Below are 14,229 nucleotides of genomic sequence, written 5' to 3'. Positions count from 1 at the left end.
CCTTTTAAAATTTTTGCCGAAAATGGACGTGCAGCTAAATGAAAATTGCCGCGTGTCCATTTTGGATCTGAGACCTTACTGTAAGCCACTGACCTAGCTGTAAAGTCTCATGTGGTAACTGGGCGGTAATGACCTGCGTGCGTCTGATACACACATCCAAAAATAAAAATTATTTTTCGGACGAGCGTCAAAAATGAAATTACTGCAAGAGCCACTTGGTAGCCAGGTGGTAACTCCATTTTGGAGTGCGTAAATGCTTATGCGCTATGTAAAAGGGCCCCTTAGCCATTGTGAATGCAGAAAAGAAAAATGGTGCTAAGTGTAAAACTGTGTAATACAAAGATAGATGTTCTGCAGTCTGTGTGAATCCCAAGCTCATACTACAGACACACATTGCTGAAATAGTCTTAACAATGCTTTCAGCCCTTGACTTCAATTAGATATGAGGTAACATTCAACACTTTTATAATCCCACAGTGCAAACTTTGGCAAAAAAAAAAAAAAAAAAAAAGAAGACCAGTCTATAACCTCCTCCTAATGTATTGATGTAAGGTTAATACATGGCAGCTCTGTATTCTACCCTGTGGATCCACATAATAGCAGAATTTAAAAAAGAAAATTAACATACAAGGAATACCTGTAATGAACAATTGTCGAAAAAATTACCGCCGGTGTTGCTTCACTTCCAAATCTGATTTACATTGCTTTTTGAAAACATATTAGAGGTGTTTGCATGAAGGACTGACCATAAAATGATCACAGGAAGCAGGGTTAACTTGGCCTTATATTTGAAAAGAGTCAGCAGCTATTCAGTCTGTTTCTGCAGACCATCCCAAACCCTTTCAACTACCTCGTACGCTCTTTCTACACTGTTTGTCCATATCTAAATATCAGCATAAGTTATGATTTGGACTGAAATAAACTGTCATTATCTAAGCGGCAATAATATTATAGCGCACTCGGAAATTCAGAGTCCTACAAAGCTCAGAAAAATCCTTTGAAATTTCCGCTGGCTGCTCTAGATTTCCTGTAGTGAATGGTTCAGATCAATGCGTTCTCGTTTCACTGGTGGCTCGCAGATGACTTTGGCGTCTGTTTCAGTTTCACTTCCTAGGTCACTAATATCAGCTGTGGAATACAAAAGAAAATAAGATTATGGTTCATCCTTACAAGAAGAGAGTGAAAAGCGAAGATACTGACCTGTAGCTGGTGTTCTCCGAGGTCAGCAGGCTGATTGTTCTCATAAGTGAGTCGACAACGCGTCAGCCCAGGAAGTGGCAAACGTTTTCCAGCAAAAATATAAAAACTTTGCCAGAGTCTTCTGGCGCGCGAGCAGCGTGCACCGCATATGCGTGGACGACTTCCCGCCCGTCGCGAGCGTGCCTCCTCAGTTAAATAAAAAAGCAAATAAATAAATAATTAAATAAGAAAACAACTCCAAAGGGGAGGTGGGCGGGATTGTGAGATCAGCCTGCTATCCTCGGAGAACATCAGCTACAGGTATGTATCTTCGCTTTCTCCGAAGACAAGCAGGCTGCTTGTTCTCACAAGTGGGGTATCCCTAGCATCCAGGCTCACTCAAAACAATGAACATTGGTCAATTGGGCCCCACAACGGCGAGGACATAACATAGATTGACTTGAAAACATAAAGAACTAACTGAGAGTGCAGCCTGGAACACAACAAAAATGGGTTTAGGGGGATGGAGTTGGATTCTAAACCCTGAACAGATTCTGCAGCACTGACTGTCCAAACCGACTGTCGCGTCGGGTATCCTGCTGAAGGCAGTAGTGAGATGTGAATGTGTGGACCGATGACCACGTTGCAGCCTTGCAAATCTCCTCAATGGAGGCTGACTTTAAGTGAGCCACTGACGCAGCCATGGCTCTAACATTGTGAGCCGTGACATGGCCCTCCAGAGTCAGCCCACCTTGGGCGTAAGTGAAGGAAATGCAATCTGCTACCCAATTGGAGATTGTGCGTTTTCCGATGACAACTTCCATCCTGTTGGGGTCGAAAGAAAAACAACTGGGCGGACTGTCTGAAGGGCTTCGTCCGTTCCACGTAAAAGGCCAATGCTCTCTTTTAGTCCAAGGTATGTAAACTGCTTTCGCCAGGGCAAGTATGAGCACGGGGAAAAAATGTTGGCAAGTCAATTGACTGGTTCAGATGTAACTCCAACACCACCTTTGGCAGGAACTTAGGGTGCGTGCGAAGGACTACTCTGTTGTGATGAAACTTGATATAAGGTGCAGGCACTACCAAGGCCTGAAGCTGACTCTACGAGCTGAAGTAACAGCCACCAAGAAAACACCTTCCAGGTCAAGTATTTCAAATGGCAGGAATTCAGTGGCTAAAAGGAGCTTTCATCAGCTGAGTGAGAACGACGTTGAGATCCCATGACACTGGTGGAGGTTTGACAGGGGGCTTTGACAAAAGCAAACCTCTCATGAAGTGAACAACTAAAGGCTGTCCAGAGATAGGCTTATGCTCTACACGGTGATGAAAAGCACTAATTGCACTAAGGTGAACTCTTACGGAGTTGGTCTTGAGACCAGACTCTGACAAGTGTAGAGAGAGAGCCAGAGACAGAAGGTTGGTATGTAGAAGCGACCCCTCGTTCTGAGTGATGAGGGTTGGAAAACACTCTAATCTCCATGGTTCTTCGGAGGACAACTCCAGAAGAAGATGGAACCAAATCTGACGCGGCCAGAAGGGTGCAATCAGGATCATGTTTCCATAGTCTTGCTTGAGTTTCAGCAAAGTCTTCCCTACTAGAGGTATGGGAGGATATGCATACAGAAGGCCTGCCCCCCAATGTAGGAGAAAGGCATGACGCTAGTCAGTCGTGGGCCTGAAGCCTGGAACAGAACTGAGGGACCTTGTGATTGATCTGAGTGGCAAAAGCATCCACCGAGGGGGTGCCCCACGCTCGGAAGATCTTGCGGACTATGCCCATGTTCAGTGAACACTCGTGAGGCTCCATTATCCTGCTCAACCTATCGGCCAGACTGTTGTTTACACCTGCCAGATAAGTGGCTTGGATAAACATGCCATGACGGCAAGCCCAAAGCCACATCTGGACAGCTTCCTGACACAGAGGGCGAGATCCAGTGCCCCCCTGCTTGTTGGTGTAAAACATGGCAACCTGATTGTCCATCTGAATTAAGATTACTCGGTTGGACAGCCGATCTCTGAAAGCCTTTAGAGTGTTCCAGATCGCTCTTAATTCCAGGAGGTTGATCTGCAGACCTCTTTCCTGAAAGGACCAGGCACCCTGAGTGTGGAGCTCATCTACGTGAGCTCCCCACCCCAGGAGAGATGCATCCGTCGTCAGCACTTTTCGTGGCTGAGGAATTTGGAATGGTCACCCCATGGTTGGTCAAATTGGATCGAATCGTCCACCAATAAAGAGAATTCCGAAAGTCGGTGGACAGTTGGATTACATCCACTAAATCCCCTGCAGCTTGAAACCACTGGGAAGTTGGGGTCCATTGAGCTGATCTCATATGTAGACGTGCCATGGGCGTTACATGAACTGTGGAGGCCATGTGCCCCAGAAGTCAACATCTGCTGAGCCATGACCTGCTGAGACGCTCGAACCATGGACACCAGGGACAGAAGGTTGTCCGTCCTTGCCTCAGGGAGATAAGCTCGAGCTGTCTGAGTGTTCAGCAGAGCTCCAATGAATTTCAATTTTTGGACTGGGGTGAGATGGGACTTGGGATAATTTATGACAAACCCCAGTAGTTCTAGCACCTGAATAGTCATTCACATGGACTCCAGAACACCTTCCTTCGAGGTGCTCTTCACCAGCCAATCGTCGAGATAAGGGAACACATGCACTCCCACAGTCTGCGTAGAGACGCTGCGACTACAGCTAGGCATTTTGTAAACACTCTGTGCGCAGACGCCAGGCCAAAAGGCAGTACACAGTACTGAAAGTGCTGTGTTCCCAGCCGAAATCGAAGATACTTCCTGTGAGCTGGAAGTATCAAGATGTGTGTGTAAGCATCCTTTATGTCCAGAGAGCACAGCCAATCGTTTTCCTGAATCATGGGAAGAAGGGTGCCCAGGGAAACCATCCAGAACTTTTCTCGGACTAGAAATTTGTTCAGGGCCCTTAGGTCTAGGATGGGACGCATCCCCCGTTTTCTTTTGCACAAGGAAGTACCTGGAATAGAATCCCAGCTCTTCTTCCCCTGGTGGAAACGGGTTTGACCGCTTGGGCCTGTAGAAGGGCAGATAGTTTCTCTGCAAGTACCTGCTGTGCTGGGAGCTGTAGAACTGAGCACCTGGTGGGCAATTTGGAAGCTTGGATTCCAGATAGAGGGTGTATCCTAACCAGACAATTTGAAGAACCCAACGGTTGGAGGTTGTAAGAGGCCACCTTTGGTGAAAAAGCATTAACCAGTACTGACACGCTTACTGAGGCTATGTTGAACTGGAGCCAGTCAAAAGCCCGTCCCTTGCTTTTTCTGGGGAGCCGCAGTGGCCTTAGGCGCACGCTGCTGACGAGAACGAGCGCACTGGGACTGAGCCTGGGCAGGCTGCTGAGAAGCAGGAGTGTACCTATGCCTAGCATAGGGAGCACTCCTCTTCCCTCCAAAAAACCTCCTAGATGAGGAGGTAGTAGCAGAAGACGCCCGGCGAGAAAGAATCCATAGCATCATTGTGCTTCTGGTCAACTAGATCCTCTACTTTCTCACCAAAAAGGTTATCCCCCCCAGCAAGGAACATCCGCCATCCGCTGCTGGACCGAATGATCCAGGTCAGAGACATGCAGCTATGAGATTCTGTGCATCACTATACCTTGGGCAGCGATCCTGGATGCTACATCAAAAGTGTCGAACATACCCCTGGCCAGGAATTTTGACACGCCTTCTGCTGCCTTACCACCTGGCAAAAAAGCTTGGCCTGCTCTGGAGGGCATGCATCAACCAAGCTGGACAGTTTGCCTCACCGAGTTCCGCAAGTGACGCTCGTGAAGAGTTGGTAAGATTGAATTTGGCGGCGAGCATAACGGCCTGATACGTCTTCCTCCCCCAAAAATCAAGAGTCCTAGCTTCTCTGTCTGGGGGCGCCGAGGCATAGTCCCTAGTACTCCTGCTCTCTTGAGGGCGCAGTCCACCACCATGGAATTGTGGGGTAACTGAGACCTCATCAATCCAGGTTCACCGTGGATCCGATACTGGGATTCAGTTTTCTTCGGGATCACAGGGCCAGACAGAGGGAACAACCAGTTCCGCATAAGGACTTCCTTTAGTACCTTATGTAGAGGAGCCGTCACAGCCTCTCTAGGTGGAGAAGGATAATCCAGGACCTCGAGCATCTCAGCCCTGGGCTCATCCTCAACCTCCATAGGGAAAGGAATAGCCGTAGTCATTTCCCAGACAAAAGATGTAAAGGACAGATTCTCTGATGGAGATAATCGCCTTTCTGGTGTAGGGGAAGGATCAGAGGGAATCCCAAAGGACTTGTCAGAAGAAAAGTATCTGGTGTCTCCCTCTGACTCCCACGAATGTTCCTCTTCAGTATTGGATAAGACCTCCCTCAGGCACTCCGAGACTGAGCCTGCCTCGACATCGAGGAACGATGTCCTCAATGGCGATGTCGAGAACTTGACGCCCGCCTAGACTGCGGTGAGGCTTCCTCCACCGACGTCAAAGGGGAGTCAACCTGGGTGGCAGCTGTCGAGGCAGGGGACCTCTCCGCAGGAGAAGGGCCAGATGCCGCTGCAGCTGGCGGCATGGAAGGCGCAAGCACCCCCAACACCGAAGCAGACTGGCGCAGCAATCCCTCCAGAAGTTCTGGAAGCAGGGTCCAGATACGCTTGAGAGCCGCCATCGGAAAAGGCTGCGGGGTCGGTGGAACAGGTGGTGTCAGAATCTGTGGAGGCTCGGGAACAGGCATCGGGCTGCTAGGAGACCGACGCATCGGCACCTCCTGTATCGAGGGAAAGCGATCCTCTTGGCGCTGACGCTTCTCGGGTGCCGACTCTCTCGACGCCCCGGAGCTCCCGGTACCGTGCGTCGAAGGAGAACAATTACAGTGCTTCTTCACCTTCGCTTGATGCCCGTCATCGAGACTCCTCAGTACCAATGAGGAGCACGTGGAATCCTCACGTCTCCTCGGGGCTGGATCCGACGAAGGTCGGTCCCGGGGGGGGGGGGGGGGGCCCTGCATAACAGGAGACCTAGAGACAGGTGGAGACCAACTCGATGCCTCAGTGCTCACAGCGCGAGATGGTCTCTCAGCAGCCATTACCTCTGCTCCTGACGTCGATGCTCCTGTCGATGTCGCCGCTGACCTCAGCACCGATGTCGAACGACCGGACCCAGCCCCAAAAAGCTTTTCTCGTTGGGCTTCTCGAGACGCTGTCTGTTTCTTCATATGAAGACAGACTACAAGCGGCTGGGCTATGGTCAGGCCCAAGGCACTGGATACACCAGGCATGGGTATTGGTACCTGAGATGGTCCGGTTGCACCGAGTACAACGCTTGAAGCCGCTGGGTGTCCTCGATGACATGGACAGAAAAATGGCCTCGGTGAAATTAAACGACGCGATCATGCCAAAAAAGCGAATGGCACAAGAAGGGAGAAACCCGACCACACGGTCTAAAGCCAGCCACATTGAAAAAGAAAGTAGAAAACTAAAAGAAACTACAGGCAATAATTGTTTTTTTTTTAAAAAGAAATGACAAAAAGTGAAAAGAAAGTACAAAAGTCGTCAAACTCTAGTTCCTGGGCCCAAAAAATTAGAACAGGAAAACAGCCTATTACCTCGCCGCAGACGAAAAAGAACAGAGGAGGCACGCTCGCGATGGGCGAGAAGTCGTCCGCAGATGCGCGGTGCACGCTGCTCACCAGAAGACTCTGGCAAAGTTTTTATATTTTTGCTGTAAAAGTTTTGCCGCTTCCTGGGCCGACACGGACGTCGACCCACTTGTGAGAACAAGCAGCCTGCTTGTCCTCGGAGAACCTAGCTTACCAGCTTTGCAGATATGTAAGATGATATGTATGTTCTTAAGACTGTAGGGAGTTGGAGATTATGTTGAGACTATTAATGATGATTTGACATCTCTAACTCCTAGATGTGATAAATACTCTCTCTCTTTATTGGCCTTTGCTTTTTTTTTTGGGGTGGGGGTAGTAGGAGGAACAGAGCAAGTATATGGTATGCACACACACAAGGGTCTGCACAAGCTGTGAACCATTTTATTACATCTACTTAACAGCTTTTGAAATATAGTCTGTCTCTTTTCAAAGGACTCATCTCAGAAGCGTATAGAATGACTTACTAGGTAGTCTATCATTAGTTATATCAGTTTGGTGCTAGAAGGAGCAGGGCTGGCGCAATGTGGTAAGCGTGGAAGGGGGGGGGGGGCGCCGACTTCTTGAGGTTCCAGCCTTAGCCCTCTTTTCAGCTGCTAGTTCGAGATCCAGTTGTAGACCCCAGTCCCCATCTGTCTACCCTTAGTTCTCGAGACAGCCCCCTTCTAGTTTCTGCTGCCCTGCATGCATTTTTTAAACCTTTGAATCGGCAGTGTCTGAAGGAACAGGCTGCCTCTGGCCTTTCATGTGTCCCACCCTCCTGTGACGTAATTTCATGTTTCAGTGAGGGAAAGCCTGGGGCAGCCTGCTTCCTTCACAGATGCTGCCGATTCAAAGATTTTAAAAATGCATGCAGGGTGGCAGAAATGAGAAGGGGGCTGTAGCGGGAGCTGAGAGTGGACAGAGGGACTGGGGGCTGCAGCTAGCAGCTAAAATGGGGGCTAGGGCTACAATGGAGGGGAGTGGGAGAATAGGGCTGAAAAGGGGGGGCTTTAATGCAGGGCAGGTGGGATAAGGGAGCTAGAACTGGAGAGTAGGTAGGATTAGGAGGCTAGGACTGGAAGAGGGGGCTGGAAAGAGGGCAGGGGAGAAAGGGTCTGGTGCTGAACTGAGGACTGGTGGGAGAAAAGGGCTGGGGCTGAAACTGAAGACGTGGGATAATGGGGCTGGAACTGTGGGCTGAAAAGGGGAGGGGAGGTGGGAGAAGTGGGCTGGGACTTGAATTTGGGGCAGGTGGGATAATGGGGCTGAAAAGAGAGGGCAGAGGCTTGGCAATGGCCCTGATTTAGGTGCTAGGAGAAGATGGCTGGGAATAGGAAATGGGGGCTTATGATGCCAGATGGTAGGGGTGACAGAAATGGTCTGATGCTGGAAGGCAGATGCTAGAAGGGACTAATGCTAGAGTTGGGGCTAATGCTATCAGACTGGGGTTAGGGATGGGGAGAAAGGATCTGGGCCCTGAAAAGGGGCAGACAGAGGTTGGGGACTGATGAAGAGGCTGGAAGATGGAAGAGAAGGGCAGATACTATGTGGGGGGAAGCAAGGGTATTTGCATGGAAAATTGAAGATGGAGGGGCAGAAGAATGGTAATGGGGGTTAAGGTAGAGGAAAGAGAGTAAATAAATATTGGAGAAGGACATATGTAGATGGAGAAGGAAGTGTGGGAGAAGAGGCAGGGGCAAAGGATGATAGGGAAAGAGGCAAAAGAGACAGGGAGTTGTGAAGAGGGTGAAGGACAAAGGAAAGGGACAGATCTTTGAAGGAGGTGAGAAAGGGTGGAAATAAAGGATGTTAAAGGGGAAGTAGGAGCCTGAATAAGGGGATAAGACATAAAGGGGTCCTTTTACCAAGCTGCTTCAGCGAATGTTTTTGTTGCGCACTGAGGCCCCATTTTACTGCACAGGGTAAAAGGCTGTATTTTTTTTTTTTTTAAAAGAAATGGCCATGCAGCAAGTGAACCACTTGCTGCACGGTCATTTAAGGTTGAGGTGGCAGTAGGGGCTCCTGCGCTAACCTGGAGGTAACCGGGCACCACGTGGCACTGAATAATTATTACTTGGTAAACACCGGTGCTACAAAAATAAGAGAGATTTGCATGCAGTGGAGGCAGTGCATTCAAATCTCATTAATATTTATTGTGGATATCCTGAAAACCTGAATGGCTGGGGTGCCTCTAGGACCAGGTTTGGGAACAACTGACAAAGGCAAAGGTAATTAAGTACTTGGAATTAGTTAGCAATCTGCCAGTGAAAGTAATAAAACCCAGACTGTATGCAGGCAAAGCAGAGAAGGAAAAGCAGAGGAAGATCTGCAAGATAGTTCAGGTAGAATACATTGGGGCTTAATTGCTTGGTTATACAACAGCATTCTATCCAGAAAACTCATACCTCCCTTCAGGGATTAGCAAACTAAAGCAAAGATGCCATGTCACCTAGGTCCAGGAGGGAGGCACTTTGGCCAGTTCTACATCCTGATTCACCCTGTCAAGAGATTGTGTGGATCCATTTCAGATTTTCCAGGTTACCCTTTTCTTCTATTCTGTATTAACAAGTAAGTCAAGTGTAGAAAATTACTCTGAAGGTCTCCTTTCATCTGTATAGTAGATAAAGGAACACCTGGAAGGAGGGCATTTGGCTAGTCAGGCTCAAAAAATCTGTTTATGAGCCAGATCTACACCTGCCCATAGTTTCTTATCTTTTAGCCTTCCAGTGAATTTGGTTATGTGCAGCAAATAAAATTCCAGAAGACTGGTAAAACATCTCTGCTCCTATGAGGAAAATGTCTAAGTTGTCACACAATCAGAATGAGAGCAGCAATCTGTTTAGACTGCTCAGAGTACATGTACTATTATTATTTTTGGATCCTACAATAGTTTCTTTTCTGTGACAATACAGTGTGCTCTCATTATCCGCGCATTTGGCATTCATGGATTTGCTTATTTATGGTAAATAAAATGTCTTATTTACGGTAAATAAAATGTAACCCAATTTTGATATTCACAGGTATTTTTGCTTATTTGCAGCCATGCACAGTGTAGTGCAAGTGCAAATGAAAGTGTGTTCCCATGAGGTTACAATAAAAACCTGTATATACTGTACTTTTACAAAAAAAAAAAAAAAACAGTGCATAAATTACATTTATAAAACACACAATATAGTAAGTAAGCTGTTCTTTACAAGAAGGCTACATGAAATAGTGTATGGTGTTTACTGAAACCTGTCGTTTCTTTATCCACAACATCAGCAAAATTCGCCCCTTCCTTTCTGAATACGCTACCAGAACCCTTGTCCACACCCTTGTCACTTCTCGCTTGGACTATTGCAATTTACTTCTCACTGGTCTTCCACTTAGCCATCTCTCTCCTCTCCAATCTGTCCAAAATTCTGCGGCACGTCTTATTTTCCGCCAGAATCGTTTTACCCACACTAACCCACTCCTCAGGTCATTTCACTGGCTCCGTGTCCGATTCCGCATACAGTTTAAACTTCTTATACTGACCTTTAAATGCATCCACTCTGCAGCCCCCCATTACCTCTCCACTCTCATCTCTCCCTACATTCCTCCCCGTGAACTCTGTTCACTGGACACATCTCTCTTGTCGTCCCCCTTCTCCTCCACTGCTAACTCCAGGCTTCGCTTCTTTTCTCTCGCGGCACCTTATGCCTGGAATAAACTTCCTGAACCTATACGTCTAGCTCCATCTCTACCTGTTTTCAAATCTATGCTGAAAACCCACCTTTTCACTGCTGCCTTTAGCTCCTAGTCAATACTCAATTGTCCTCCCCTTGTCCCTTCCTTCCTTCTCACCCATTACTTCCCTCACCCGTAACTGTCTTGTCTGTCTGTATTATTTAGAATGTAAGCTATTTTGAGCAGGGACTGTCTCTTTATGTCAGGTGTTCAGTGCTGCGTGTGTCTGGTAGTGTTTTACAAATGCTAATAATAATAATACTTTTGCTACCTAAGAGGGTCACACAGGAAACTAACCCCATTTTCTCATAGGATCAATGGTTCTGTATTTACGTTTTCAGTATTCACGGGGTTTTCTAGGAACCTAACCCCAGCAAATAGTGAGAACGGACTATATCTCTATACCTGGATTATTACTAATACTGGTGATTTCATAACTTTGCCAAGTTTTAGGTCCTTTACTGTTTGGCACCCCAGGTGGGATTGGAATTGCAAGATCTGCAAATTGGGCAATGCTGGACAGAGATGGTGCTTCCTACATGCAGAGGTTAGCTTTTATAAGCAGCAGTTCTGTCTCATGAGAGGACCTTGTCCCTTTGCTTTCTTTGATCTCCATCTTGTCCCCACTTCATTACTTTCACAGAAAAATATTTTGTCTCAAGTGAATGGGAGGATTAGCTAAATTTGCAGGTTGATTGACAGGAGAATAAATTGGCCTTTATTTCATTCTCTGGTAGCTGAGTTTGCTTTTATTTTTGTCAGGGTTAGGAGAAAGAGTTTTCTGCACTTCTTGTTGGTAGGCAAAAGGCAGGGTTGTAGTGCCTAGACAGAAGGTAGGTCCGGGAGAAGGGTCCTCTGAGGAGAAAAAAAACTTCCCAAACAAAAAAAACAGGGTGAGTACCTAGGAAAAAGGGACAGGGATTCATGGATACAGTCAAGATCTAGGAAAAATGGAGGTCTAGGATATAGTGCGCTAAATCACAGGAAGACACAGAGTAATAGGAAGGAGCCTGTGCTTGTCTCACAACAAAAAACCTCAGCATGTCATTTTACATATGGAGCAAAATCAGTTAAATATTTCCCCTGAAGGCATTCCCTCCCTCAAGATATTCCGATGCTGCAAATCCTGCTGGCATATGTGGTCTCTTGCATTTTTTAGTTAATGAGAATACTTTACCAACAACTGTTACACAACTGTTTAAACTAGTAGATGGTTGGTACAAGATAAAGACTTGTCTATACTTTTGCAGAGGGGACATACTGGAAATTCTGAACAGTTTATACAAAGCATACAGTATTGTATAAGATGAAAATACTTTATGTATGTGATACTGTCACGGTTGTGGCCATGCCCTTATGTTCAGACCTACTGTTTCTCGGTATCTAGCTCTGTGACCTCTCCAGTCTGCCTTTTTCCCTATTGTTGTTCTTCGTGTAAGCCAAGCCTCGCTTTGGTCTCCCTGCTTCTGCTTCATTTCCTGTTGTTCTTTCTGTTAGCCAAGCCTCGCTTTGGTCTCCCTGCTTCTGTACATAAGTAATGCCACACTGGGAAAAGACCAAGGGTCCATCGAGCCCAGCATCCTGTCCACGACAGCGGCCAATCCAGGCCAAGGGCACCTGGCAAGCTTCCAAATGTACAAACATTCTATACATGTTATTCCTGGAATTGTGGATTTTTCCCAAGTCCATTTAGTAGTGGTTTATGGACTTGTCATTTAGGAAACCGTCTAACCCCTTTTTAAACTCTGCCAAGCTAACCGCCTTCACCACATTCTCCGGCAACGAATTCCAGAGTTTAATTATGCGTTGGGTGAAGAAATATTTTCTCCGATTTGTTTTAAATTTACTACACTGTAGTTTCATTGCATGCCCCCTAGTCCTAGTATTTTTGGAAAGCGTGAACAGACGCTTCACATCCACCTGTTCCACTCCACTCATTATTTTATATGCCTCTATCATGTCTCCCCTCAGCCGTCACTTCTCCAAACTGAAAAGCCCTAGCCTCCTTAGTCTTTCTTCATAGGGAAGTCGTCCCATCCCCGCTATCATTTTAGTTGCCCTTCGCTGCACCTTTTCCAATTCTACTATATCTTTCTTGAGATGCAGCGACCAGAATTGAACACAATACTCAAGGTGCGGTTGCACCATGGAGTGACAACGGCATTATAACATCTTCACACCTGTTTTCCATACCTTTCCTAATAATACCCAACATTCTATTAGCTTTCCTAGCCACAGCAGCACACTGAGAAGAAGATTTCAGTGTATTATCGACGACGACACCCAGATCCCTTTCTTGGTCCGTAACTCCTAACGTGGAACCTTGCATGACATAGCTATAATTTGGGTTCTTTTTCCCCACATGCATCACCTTGCACTTTTGCTCACATTAAACGCCATCTGCCATTTAGCCGCCCAGTCTCCAGTCTCGTAAGGTCCTTCTGTAATTTTTCACAATCCTGTCGCGAGGTTAACGACTTTGAATAACTTTGTGTCATCAGCAAATTTAATTACCTCGCTAGTTACTCCCATCTCTAAATCATTTATAAATATATTAAAAACAGAAGTCCTAGCACAGACCCCTGAGGAACCCCACTAGCTTACCCTTCTCCATTGTGAATACTGCCCATTTAATCCCACTCTCTTTGTTTCCTATCCTTCAGCCAGATTTTAATCCACAATAGGACATTTCCTCCTATCCCATGACCCTCCAATTTCCTCTGTAGCCTTTCATGAGGTACCTTGTCAAACACCTTTTGAAAATCCAGATACAGAATATCAACCAGCTTCCCTTTGTCCACATATTTGTTTGCTCCTTCAAAGAATTGAAGTAAATTGGTCAGGCAAAATTTCCCCACACAAAATCCGTGCTTACTTGGTCTCAGTAATCCATGTCCTTGGATGTGCTCTGTAATTTTGTTTTTAAATAATAGCCTCTACCATTTTCCCCGGCACCGACGCCAGACTCACCGGTCTATAATTTCCCGGATCTCCCCTGGAACCTTTTTTGAAAATTGGCATTACATTGGCCACCCTCCAATCTTCCGATACCACGCTCAATTTTAAGGATAAATTGCATATCACTAACAGTAGCTCCGCAAGTTCATTTTTCAGTTCTGTCAGTATACTAGGATGAATACCATCCGGTCCAGGAGATTTGCTACTCTTCAGTTTGCTGAACTGCCCCATTACGTCCTCCAGGTTTACCGTGAAGTCAGTAAGTTTCTACGACTCGTCTGCTTGAAATACCATTTCTGACACCGGCATCCCACCCAAATCTTCCTCGGTGCAGACCGAAGCAAAGAATTCATTCAATCTCTCCGCTACGTCTTTGTCTTCCTTGATTGCCCCTTTTATCCCTCGGTCATCCAGCGGCCCAACCGATTCTTTTGCTGGCTTCCTGCTTTTAATATACTGAAAATTGTTTTTACTATGTTTTTTTTGCCTCTAATGCTATCTTTTTTTTGTAATCCCTCTTGGCCTTCTTTATCTGCGCCTTGCATTTGCTTTGACACTCCTTATCCTTCTTCTTGTTATTTTCAGACGGTTCCTTCTTCCATTTTCTGAAGGCGCTTCTTTTAGCCCTAATAGCTTCCTTCACCTCACTTTTCAACCACGCCGGCTGTCTTTTGGACTTCGTCTTTCCTTTCTAATTTGCGGAATATGTTTGGCCTGGGCTTCCAGGATGGTATTTTGAACAGTGTC

General features: G+C 46.5%; 1 protein-coding gene across 1 annotated transcript in view; it reads right to left on the bottom strand.

The window, feature by feature from the left end:
* Window positions 1-247: 247 nt before the first annotated feature.
* RFX2 (regulatory factor X2) overlaps window positions 248-14,229 on the bottom strand; it is a 582,894-nt gene continuing 568,912 nt past the window's right edge. Inside the window, 1 exon segment of the mRNA XM_030218518.1 lies at window positions 248-1,128. Coding sequence (XP_030074378.1) covers window positions 1,019-1,128 — 110 coding nt within the window. The 3' untranslated portion in view covers window positions 248-1,018.

Source organism: Microcaecilia unicolor, chromosome 11, assembly GCF_901765095.1.
Source record: "Microcaecilia unicolor chromosome 11, aMicUni1.1, whole genome shotgun sequence".
NCBI classification, from domain to species: Eukaryota; Metazoa; Chordata; class Amphibia; order Gymnophiona; family Siphonopidae; genus Microcaecilia; species Microcaecilia unicolor.
This window is presented reverse-complemented; position numbering and strand designations above follow the sequence as displayed.